This window comes from Bufo gargarizans, chromosome 8 (genome assembly GCF_014858855.1).
Source record: "Bufo gargarizans isolate SCDJY-AF-19 chromosome 8, ASM1485885v1, whole genome shotgun sequence".
Taxonomy (NCBI): domain Eukaryota; kingdom Metazoa; phylum Chordata; class Amphibia; order Anura; family Bufonidae; genus Bufo; species Bufo gargarizans.
The window spans coordinates 21,126,557-21,138,720 of NC_058087.1; the positions used below are offsets into that span (position 1 = coordinate 21,126,557).

Below are 12,164 nucleotides of genomic sequence, written 5' to 3' on the forward strand. Positions count from 1 at the left end.
CCCGAAAAAAATGGAACATGTCCTATTCTTGTCTGCAATTGCGGACAAGATTAGGCATTTTCTATTAAGTGCGGTCCACAAAATGCGGAAAACCCACATTGCGGGTGTCTGTATTTTGCTGATCCGCAAAACACACATGGATGTGTGAATGGACCCTAAAGGAGTTTTTTAGGAGTACAATATTGACAACATTTCCTCCTCCTTTGATTTACTGTTTGAAAGGGCCTCAATGCTCAGAAGAGCGCTGCGGCCCCCTCACAGCATACCAAGCACATCTCTGCACATTGTAAAGTGGCCATGCTTGTTGTTGCAGCCCAAACCCATTCACTTGAAGGGGACTGAACTGCAGATAGGCCATGTGAAAGTGACATCACGGGCTAGGACTGAGCCTCTTCAATAAGCTGATCAGCAGGGGTGCTCTAGTTGGACCCATTAAATGTTGATAACCTATACTACCGGAAAACCCCTTTAGGTCCATTCAAGTGAATAAAGATGAGCTACAATACCAGACATCAAGGTCGAACTGTCCCACCAGAGTCCTAGAGAATCCTCCGGTGGGCCCAAGCTCTAACAAGGTCCTTATATACACAGAAGATGGGCCCTTAGAATATGGGCCCTCAGAAATGGATAAAAAGTCCATGCAGGACTTTTTATCCATTTAAAAAAACGGATCTTGAACGGAAATGGCTAAAATGGATGCCAAATGTGCATAAATGAGCATAACGGATGTTTAAAATACAGGATTCTGTTTTTCTGTTTTTCTAAACTCAGCCTTATGACCCCTGACCAAGGCTACTTTCACACCTGCGCTTTCCCTTTCCGCTATTGAGATCCGTCATAGGATCTCAATAGCGGAGAAAAACACTTCAGGTTTGTCCCCGTTCATTGTCAGTGGGGACAAAACTGAACTGAAGGGAACGGAGCGCACCAGAATGCATTCCTTTCCATTTCATTGCATTCCCATGACGCACACAAAAGCGCTGCAAGCAGCGTTTTGGAGTGCGTCCTGGGATGCAGAGCAAGACGGGTCCATCATGACTCACAATATAAGTCAATGGAGATGGATCCGTTTTCTCTGACACAAAAGAAAACAGATCCGCCCCCCATTGACTTAGGCAATTCACACGTCCGCAATGTATTTTGCGGATCCATAGATCCGCGGATCCGCAAAACACGGACAGCGGAAATGTGCGTTCCCGCATTTTGCGGACCGCACATTGCCGGCACTAATAGAATATGCCTGTTCTTGTCCGCAATAGGATAGGACATGTTCTTTTTTTTTGGCGGAACGGAAGTGCGGACCCGGAAGTGCGGACACGCAATTCCGTGTCTGGGCAGCACACCGTGCTGCCCCATAGAAATTAATGGGTCCGCAATTCCGTTCCGCAAAATTGCGGACGTGTGAATGGAGCCTTACAGTGATTTTAGAGACTAATCCATCATGGCTATTTTAGAGATAATACAACCGGAGCCATTCATAACGGATGCAGGCGGTTGTATTATTATGATGGAAGCGTTTTTGCTGATCCATGACGGAACGGATCCAGCAAAAACGCTGATGTGAAAGTAGCCTAAAGGGCCTTTTACGTGATTGGGCGGAGGAACTTTCATTAGGATGCTTGTCCCAGATCATTGTCCAGTGCAATCAGCCGACAGTGGACAGATGCTCATTTGTCGGCCGGTTTGTGTTTTTTCTGTAGGCATAAAAATGCTCGCTCGTTGGCAGCACATCTACCTATGTAAATAGCGTGCTGCTGATACAATGCTAAATGCATGGAGGGCGAATGATCGTAGTAATGATTATTTGTCTCCCATGCAGTTTCCATTGACCCATTCACACTCCTTCCAACCCTAAAGTGTAATTACAATGTATGCAGCCATGTTTTTAAAGACAAATGTGACCATTCTCTCAGTGTGTAACACATATAAATGAGCCAAACTAAATCCACTGTTCACACTGCGTTACCGACATGCATTTGGGCCACATGCATGAACAGTCTCTCCATACCCCAGATGCATGCAGCTGTTTGCCTAGACACTTGTATGTCTTCAATTTATTCCCAAAACATTTAACTTGTGGCCTACATTTTGTTGCAAGATCCATTGCAAGCTTAGTCGATGGTGCTCTGCAGTGGAAATAATATATGTTGGTCTGCAAATTACAGATCCGCAAAACACGGAAACCAGCCATGTGCGTTCTGAATTTTTCTGAACAGCTGGCCCCTACTAGAACAGTCCTGTCCTTGCCCGTAATGCGGACAATAATAGGACATGTTCAAACTTTTTGCGGAACGGACACACGGACACGGAATGCACACGGAGTAAAAAAAAATGGAACGGACACAGACAAAAAATATGTTCGTGTGCATGAACTTATACACTGCGACAGACATGTACAGTTGAAACCAGAAGTTTACATACACTGTATAAGAAGACACATATGCATGTTTTTCTCAATATCTGACATGAAATCAAAATAAACCTTTCCTGTTTTTGGTCAATTAGGATTACCATAATTATTATTATTTGTGGTCATGGCTACGGCCAAGAGATATCCGAAGAACCCTAGGGAGAGAAACCACGGGAACAACCTAACCCAGCTAGGCGTGTCCTAGCTAACTTGACTAAATAGCTTGTTGTGTGCCCTAAGCCATGATCATGGGTAGGCCTATAAGTGGGCATGCCCTGTGGAAATGAGAAGATAAGGGAGGGAGGGTGGGGCACCTGAGAACACGCCCCTGTGAATGAGGGTGTGGCTCGTATAAGAAAAGCCTCCGCCCCTCCCACAAATGCAGGCTGACTAATCAGACTTACCAACTTGCCAAATGCCAGAATAATTAGAGAAAGAGAATGTATTTAAGGCATTTTTTTATTACTTTCTGCAATGTCAAACGTTTACATACACTAAGATTACTATGCCTTTGAACAATTCTGGACTGCCGATATGATGATGTCATGTGTTTGGAAGCTTTTGTTAGGTTTAGTGGCAACATCTGAGTTAATTAGAGACACACCTGTGGATGTATTTAAATGCTCACCTGAAACACACTGCTTCTTTGTGTAGCATCATGGGAAAGTCTAAAGAAATCAGCCAAGATATCAAGAAGAGAATTGTGGACTTGCACAAGTCTGGCTCAACCTTGGGTGCAATTTCAAGGTACCTGAAGGTGCCTCATTCATCTGTACAAACAATTATACGCAAGTACAAACGAGATGGGAATGTCCAGCCATCATACCGCTCAGGAAGGAGACGGGTTCTGTGTCCCAGAGATGAAAGTGCTTTGGTCTAAAATGTGCATATTAACCCAAGAACAAAAGATTGTGTCAATATCCACAGTGAAACGAGTACTGTATCAACATAGGCTGAATGGCCACTCTGCCAGGAAGAAGCCATTACTCCAAAAGAAGCATAAACAAGCCAAACTAGTGTTTGCAGACAGGAACAAAGACCTACATTTTTGGAGACATGTCCTGTGGTCTGACAAAACTAAAATTGAACTTTTTGGCCATAATGACCATCGTTATGTTTGGAGGAAATAGGGAGAAGCTTGGAAGCCTAAGAAGACCATCCTAAATGTGAAACACTGGGGTGGCAGCATCATATTGTGGGGTTGTTTTGCTGCAGGAGGGACTGGTGAACTTCACAAAATAGATGGCATCATGAGGAAAGAAGATTATGTGGAAATACTGAAGCAAAATATCAAGACATCAACCAGGAAGTTAAAGCTTGGGCGGAAATGGGTCTTCCAAATGGACAATGACCCGAAGCATACTGCCAAACTGGTTACAGAGTGGCTTAAGGAGAACAAAGTCAATGTTTTGGAGTGGCCATCACAAAGCCCTGATCTCAATCCTATGGAAAATTTATGGGCAAAGCTGAAAAGGCAGGTGCGAGCAAGGCGACCAACAAACATGGCTCAGTTACACCAGTTTTGTCAGGAGGAATGGGCTCAAATTCCGACCAACTATTAGAATCCAACTAAACTGTGAGAAGCTTGTGGGAGGCTATCCAAAACGTTTGAGCCAAGTCATACTGTTTAAGGGCAGTGGTACCAAATATTAATGAAATGTATGTAAACTTTTGACTTTGCAGAAAGTAATAAAAATGCCTTAAAACATTCTCTCTCTCATTATTCTGGCATTTGGCAAATAATAATAATTATGGTAATTCTAATTGACCAAAAACGGGAAAGGTTTATTCTGATTTCATGTCAGATGTTGAGAAAAACATGCAGATGTGTCTTCTTATACAGTGTATGTAAACCTCTGGTTTCAACTGTACATCCATTGACACACATATACACACTGTGAAGCACGCTGTGGCACATAAATATTTCCTATGTAAGTTTCACCTTTCACCAGCAGATGGCAGAAGCATAGCTGAGGGGATGAGGCAGGAGAAGTAAGGACACAAGCGTAAGGTGTTAAACCTAGCAGCCGCCCTTGGGTACACCTCTGCTTCTAGCTAGTTGAACTCAGTAGGCATTTTAGATGGTGTTAGTGTCTAAATTCAGTGTAAACCGAGCCATATTTAGTGTTGTAACACAGTAATAATGTCCCCCATAGTGGCCCCCAGCAGTAATAATGCCTCCTAGAGTGGCCCCCAGCATTAATAATGTGCAGCATTTTTTATGCTGAATAAAAAAAAAACTCAACCCCTTGCAGGTGCAGGGACACTCACTCTTCACTGAAGGTAGAAGGACCTAACGCTCTCAGCAGCATGACATCACCATGCTGGGAGTGTCAGGTCTTTCTGCATCCTGTGAGGAGCTAGTGTGTCCCACTGCATGCAAATGGAATGCATGCAAAAATATATATATTTTAACCCCATTTTTCACTAGTGTACCCATTTGTATAGCTGTTGGATGAGTGCACTCCTGTCTAAGCGGCCGAAAATTGTCCTATCGAGTTCAATGAGATCCGTCTGGCCGTGAAAACGGACAAAAATAGAACATATCCTATTTTTTGATGGCCGACATTCACTGGCCTTTAAAAAACGGCCATGTGACTAGTCCCATAGACTGCAAGGGTTCTGAAAACGGCCATGTGTATGTAGCCTAATACATGAAAATGAGTAAAGCAGTGTGTAGCTATGTGTACAGATGTAGCAGGGGTAACACGCACACTCTTAACTCAAATTTCTTAACTCATCGCGTTATCTTGAAACAAAAGCCATTGAAAAGCAATTGCCTAACGCATTTAGTTTAGATAACATGTCTCATAAAGCATGTGTGTTAACCCTGCTACATCTGTATTTTAACCTTACCGTGTATAAACCTTTTTATGTTTCTGCTGTGTATGACAGATGCTGTTTGAGATTGTGATCAATTCTTTTTTGTAATATCACTAGACTGACAGCATGTAGGGCTCGGGAAGTCTCCAGTGAGCTGTTCATCATAACCCAAAGATGCACATGGCAGCTCCTCCGTATACCCGTCTCTATCTGACACTTCCAGATTCATAACTATTGATAGACAAGCTGGCGCTGCTCGGTGGCTGTAACTGACCTTTATCTTTCCAGTCATATTTCCTGACTGAGATTTGCGGTTTTATAGAAAATAAGGAGTTGATCTAATCCTCTGAGAACCCAGTTAAAGATGATCTGAGTACAGATGCGCCAACCTTCTCACCAGCTGGGATGACCTACTTGCCTGTAGAAAGCGAGCCAGCAGTGCGTGCTGCTAAAGAACGTCACTTCAGAACATTTCAAAACATTAAACACTGAACGTACACTAAATATAAACCGCATTACGAGGCAATAGTCCAGGAATTGGCGGTGGAAAAAATGTAAAAAAAAGAATATAAAAAAAGTTGATACATTCAGTAAAGGGGCTGCCAACAACCAAATATTACATTCTCTGTTAGGTTGCTGCCACACGTTGCGGCAAAAAATGCTAAGACACCAAAAAAAGGCGTTTTTTTGCAACATTCTTGCATTTATGGGGCATTTTTTATCAGCAAAGTGAAAACACACAGCAGACGTATGAATGTAGCTCTATTTTGTAATTACTTTAATTCAGTTTTACTGCAAGGTTTTTTTTTTGCCGTACCAAAAACACAGCCCAGCCGTGATGTATGGCAGGACCTTTGATCGCACCAAACATACCAAATTTTTAATTGGAGTAATTTACAAATATGTTTCTATATTGCTGTTACATACTTATACTGGCGCCTTCTGGTATACTGCGGATTCGCCATAGACCTTACAGGGAAATGTCCCGGTGGGTAGATGTCCAGGGGGCCACCTGAGCCCTCCTCACGTCCGGCCAGTGGACGTTCTTGGGGATCTATTTTGTGCTGGTGGCAGCAGTATTTTGTGATGCACTGTGTTATTTGACTCTGTTGGGTTGGTATAATGTGCCACAATATGGTATTGGTGGCCCTGCCTTCCATCAACTTGGCCCCAACTACAAAACTTTTAGTATTTTTTCCAGGGCCACTTTAAAGTCCCAGTCCGCCCCTGGTGGATTCCCTTCCCGAACATCTGGCTAATGGCCCACATTCAGTAATGTGAGAGCACCTAGATTCTGCCATAAAAGTGGTATAATTTAAAAGAGTTTTCCGAGATTTTTATACTGATGACCTATCCTCTGGATAGGTCACAAATTTATGATCAGTGGTGGTCCAACACCTGAGACCCTTGCCAATTAGCTGTTTGAGAAGGCACCAACGCTTGCAGTAGCACCACGGCCTTCTCTCTGGTCACCAAGCACAGCGCCGTACATTGTATAGCTTTTGTGCTTGGTATCGCCATATTTACTTCAATGGGGCTGAGCTGCACCTAGGCCACGTGACCAATGAACGTGTCGTCAATGGCCTAGGAAAAGTTGTGAGGAGGCCTTTGTGCTCACAGAAGTGCCGGTGCCTTCTCCAACAGCTGATCGGCGGGGATCCCAGGTATCGGACCCCACCGATCAGATACTTATGACCTATGATGAGGATAGGTCATCAGTAGAAAAATCTTGGAAAACCCCTTTAACGCATGTCTGTTTAGAGAAATTACGCGCCCAGCAAGGAGGCATGATATGTAACATTTAGTGCCTAAATTGCGTTGCAATTCTGCCATAAAATTCTGTCTCATAATAAGCCAGTCAAGAGGTAGACAAAGGTGTCTAGACATGTGCTAAATTTGTAAATCAGCGACCACATTTGGTAGACTTTTTGAGAGGTAATCAAAAGTACAGCAGCGGCCACCATAATCAGTAGACAGTGGAGTAGAAGATATCTAGACAATGCAATTGGAAAACCGTTCTGGGTTATCAGCGTAATGCATATCATTTAATCATGAGGCTACCCTTTAGCTTACCTTCCATTATGATGATATAATTGATGTATATAACTGATGTATATAAGTTTTCTGTACCAATAATGTTATGGGCGGTGGATGTGGAACCAACTGAGCCAACCAAGCTGTTTGGCTTTGGGCTAGAGATTAGGGTGTTGAGGGTCCCCTGGTTCTTACCCTTTAACCCCTGTATAGGTATCTAGACTTCACTGCAGGGGTGCCACTAGGCCAGAGACAATGGTGCAAAGCACCGAAGGGTCAGGCAATAGTCAGGAAACAGGCTGAGGTAAGGGCATGCAGAGTTTGTGCAAATCCGTAAAACTAGTTGTGGTCAGAACAGGTGGGAAAAGGTCAATACGGTAAACAGGCTAAGGGGAGATTGGGCAGCAGGGCGTCAGATAAAAAGGCAGAAAATGTTCACTAAGGACAAGCAAGCTAGATAACCTAAAGCTCAGGCACTCTTCCCTGGGGGAAGGTACCTTAAATACCCCCAAAGTGTCCATCCATCAGCGGACTGGCCTTTTAAGGTCCAAGAAGTGTGTGTGTACTAAGAACAGTACAGGGAGGCCTAGTAGGAAAGCACAGGCCGTGGTCTGGAGCAGGGCAAGCAGTGTGGGGTGCCGGGATAGTGGGTAGAGGAGGACATATGGGCCACTGGCAAAGCGTCGGGTTAAGCAATGTAATTGATAGGTGTGTGTATATATATAGAGATATATATATATATATATATATATCTTATTCACATTATAACATCATTTTCAGGCTTTATTTCCAGTTACAATATTCAATCAGTTGAAGGTTATGAAATATTATAATTAATATTTATTATATAGTCCCTCACAATCCGTATCAGATTGATGTTTCTTGGGAACACGACTCTGAGGACTCACCCACCATCTATACAGAATATCTGCACATCCACTTTTGATTTCATCTTTATCTTTGTTGTACACATTGCGCACACACGGGACTCATTGTCTATGAGATCTAATAGGTTATTTGTGAATCATCCCTTAAGAGATAGACCCTGGTGACAAGATCCAAATGGAGTTGTCTTTAGCAGAACCTTTGGAGCCTCTTAGGGTACGGCCACACAGAGCTTTTTGGACAAGGTTTTGAAGCTGTGCCTGCAGACCAAGCCAGAAGGCTATCCACCAGGAAGGAGAAGTAGAAGTCCTCCCTTTTATATTTCCCATTCCTTTCAAATCCAGTTCTGGCTTTGCCAGAAGATCCTGCAGGCAGATCTGCTTCAAAACCTTGTCCAAAAAACTCTGTGTGGCTCTATTGTGTCAAGGCCTGTACCTACTGGAGGATCCTCTGGTACTCTCTTTGGTCACTCTGACCCTGTCCATAATAATTTTAGCCTGGATTCGCATACATCACCTAGGTCATGTTGTTGATGGTTTTCGTGTTTTTTTGGTTGCTAAAAATGCTGAAGTCGTTGCTGGCCCTCAATGGGAGAATATGAAGTCCTATACAAACAACAGCATGGTGGAGCAGCAGTATCAACAGTATCAACATTGCAGTGTGCATATATCATTAGCATGAGACCCAGCTACTGTCCTGAGGGAGGCTGCACTATTCTGAGATGTCACACTTCATGCACCCCTAAAGTTAATTTTATTTTTTATTCCAATGCAGATTATGTGTGACCCAAGGATTCGCATTGAGATGGCTCTTCGAGAGGCAGGACTGCACAACACCAACTATGCTCAAGAAATCTTACCCAAAATCCTGCCACCAAAACCACCAAGGAAAGACATGGAATCTACGATATTTAAAAAATTGTCCTGAGTGTTTGGTATATCATTCAAAAGTCTATTGTGTTATTGGGAATGTCTTTATATTGCTGAGGACATGGGGGGGGGGGGACCTCTCCATTATACACACAGACCCGGCGGCTCACACACCATATATCACAGTGTGCTTGTACAGTAAGTGTCTCTTTATGCAGGTTGAAGATGGAAATTGAGTCATTAGATGTGAGAGATGGACTGGAGGTGACAGCTACATTGCTCCGGTGGAGTTTAGCAGCTCTTGTTTATTCTGTGTTTATTGCTATACGCAGCATAACATAAATTGGGGATGTGTGCTGACTTCTGGTGACTGCGGGGGGAGAACACTGCTCAACGCTGTATATACAGCCTCATCTAGGCTCTGCCATCGCTCCTTATCAGAGATCTTTCACACAGTGTCCACGATGGGCCATACCTCTTCGATGTCGGGTGACAGGCATAATATAATAGTGTTACCCATAATAAATAGTTCAAAATTCTGTTTTTGGATAGGTTTGGGGATCTGGAAAACTGCACAATCAGGGATGTGTAAAATGTCTGCCCTTGAATATCTGTTTTTCTAACTAAACAATTCTGTGATGATTGAGTTCTTTTTATTCCTTTATGACATTCAGGGCTTTTTTGGGATATTGACTTCCAAAAACCCCTGCATAGGCCTAGGTTTAAAACCTAACATTCTGACAGCCTGTGGCCACCACTAGAGGGAGCTCACAATATACTATTTATATGTTGAATTTGATGATTTGACAACATGCAGTGAGCTCCCTCTAGAGGCGGCAGCCAACTTGGTATGTGTAGGAGAGAAACAGACTGCTGTAAAGATATATTATGAATTTGTCATCACAGAATTTTGGACCCACTTTATGATAAAAGTTGGTCATTCAAGCATTTTTTATTTTTTTAGAACAGCTTTTACGGAAAACAGAATTGTAATGTTGCGTTCTTTTGTTTTATTTAAAAAACCACTGATTAATAATAACCATATTTTATTTAAATTTCTGTATATACATATTAAAATATATAAGACCAAATACAACAATGTACAAATATTCCTTACAGTACAGACAAAAACACAACCTCTTGAGATAAATTCTGTAGATACAAAAGAGAAAATGAAAATGACGTATTATCAGGCAATAATCCCCTTCTTTACCATAAAGACCCAGATAAGCTCAATAATGCTTGTCGTCATTGGGACTGGCCACATTCTCTGTACCTGTATGACCACCTTGGACCGCCCCATTGACCACAGTAATGAATGAATAGTATACAGGACTGATTTGTATCTTTGTTCTCACTGCGCATACACATAATGGAGGGGACTGAAGGCCAGCCCTCTCTATGCGTCCTGCAGCCGGTTTGTAGGAAATATAAAGATAAAATGACTGATTTGGCCACAGCATCCGTTATACTATTTATACATTACTGTAGTTTATGGGGGTGGTCCGAGGTAACAGAATCCCTTTAAAGGGGTAGTCCGCTAATTTCAGGTTATTCCCTATCCACAGGTTAGGGTATAACTATTAGATTGCTGAGGATCCCATCGCTGGGACCCCTACAAGAACAGGGGCCGTGCCCCACTAGGCTGCCCAAAATGAACAGAGCAGCAAGTTCTATAGGACTTGCTGGAAATAGCTGAGTGCTGTACTCGGCTATCTCCAGCAGTCCCATAGAGATGAATAGAGCTGCAGTGCGCATGCTTGTCATGTCACTCCATTATTTTCTGGGGGACTGTGGGGTACGGGGCACCCGTTCTTATGATTGGTAAGGGGCCCAGCAATATGTTTATACCTGATCCTGTGGATAGAGGATAACTTGAAATTACTGGACTACACCTATAAGGCTATTTTCACACATGCAGCACAGCAATAGATCCGCCATAGCTGGACAGTGCTGTGTGCCTGCCAGACCCCACTGACTGTGATGGGAACCGAACAGTTGCATGCAGCAATTCTTGACCCGCCAAATGTCTGCCAATTCCCATTATAGTCAATGCGGTCCGGCCAGCACGTGGTACTATCCAGCTATGCTGGTTGCAGAGAACTCCAGAACAATGGTCTCTGCTGGAACAGCCTGCCGGATTAAAGTGCCACGTGTGTGAAACTAGCCTAAATTAGAATTATTTACTTGAATTTTACCATATAGTACCATCACTTTACAGAAAGGTAACAGTTGCCGTTTAAAATTTAATGTAGTCTTACATATTATGTATACAAGCCTATAAGACAATGATACACCACGTCTTCCTTCCCAAAGCCCCGTCTCTCTCTCTCTACACAATACAGGTTCTCTCACATTCTGACTCTTGTTACAAATTTTCTGAAAGGACAATTTTGGTTTCAGCAAAAAAATAAAAAATAATTTGCTGTATACTAAAAAGCTATATATATATATTTCTAAAATACTGGCTGTATCAATTCTTCATGGATTGCAGGTTCTCCACTTGCTGTAATTCACTACAAACCTTCATTGGTTACTTCCAGTGCATACAGCTCTGTTACATGACCGTACCTGCAATGAGCCATGATCATCTCATGACTAGGACAGATTTAAATCCACTGGAGGTAAATAATGAAGGGTCCTTTTGAATGACAGCAAGCGGAGATCTTCAAAACCATAAGGAATTGATACAGAAGGTGCATTGGTAAAACTGTATAACTTTTTATTATACAAAAAAAAAACTTATTTACCCTTATTTATTTATGAAACCTCTTTAATTGAGGTGTACCCTAAAGCCATGTGCCATTTTCTTTTAAGTATGTAATGAGACTAAGGCTACTTTCACACTAGCGTTCGGGGCTCCGCTTGCGAGTTCCGTTTAAAGGCTCTCACAAGCGGCCCCGAACGCTTCCGTCCAGCCCTAATGCATTCTGAGTGGATGCGGATCCGCTCAGAATGCATCAGTCTGGCAGCGTTAAGCCTCCGCTCCGCTCAGCAGGCGGACACCGGAACGCTGCTTGCAGCGTTCGGGTGTCCGCCTGGCCGTGCGGAGGCAAGCGGATCCGTCCAGACTTACAATGTAAGTCAATGGGGACGGATCCGTTTGAATTTGACACTATATGGCTCAATTTTCAAACAGATCC

At 43.0% G+C, this 12,164-nt stretch overlaps 1 protein-coding gene across 1 annotated transcript in view; it reads left to right on the forward strand.

Moving 5' to 3' along the window:
• The window catches only part of CCDC148 (coiled-coil domain containing 148), a 213,122-nt gene extending 201,151 nt beyond the window's left edge, over positions 1-11,971 (forward strand). Inside the window, exon 15 of the mRNA XM_044305121.1 lies at positions 8,927-11,971. Coding sequence (XP_044161056.1) covers positions 8,927-9,079 — 153 coding nt within the window. The 3' untranslated portion in view covers positions 9,080-11,971. The remainder of the gene's footprint in view (positions 1-8,926) is intronic.
• Positions 11,972-12,164: the final 193 nt, after the last annotated feature.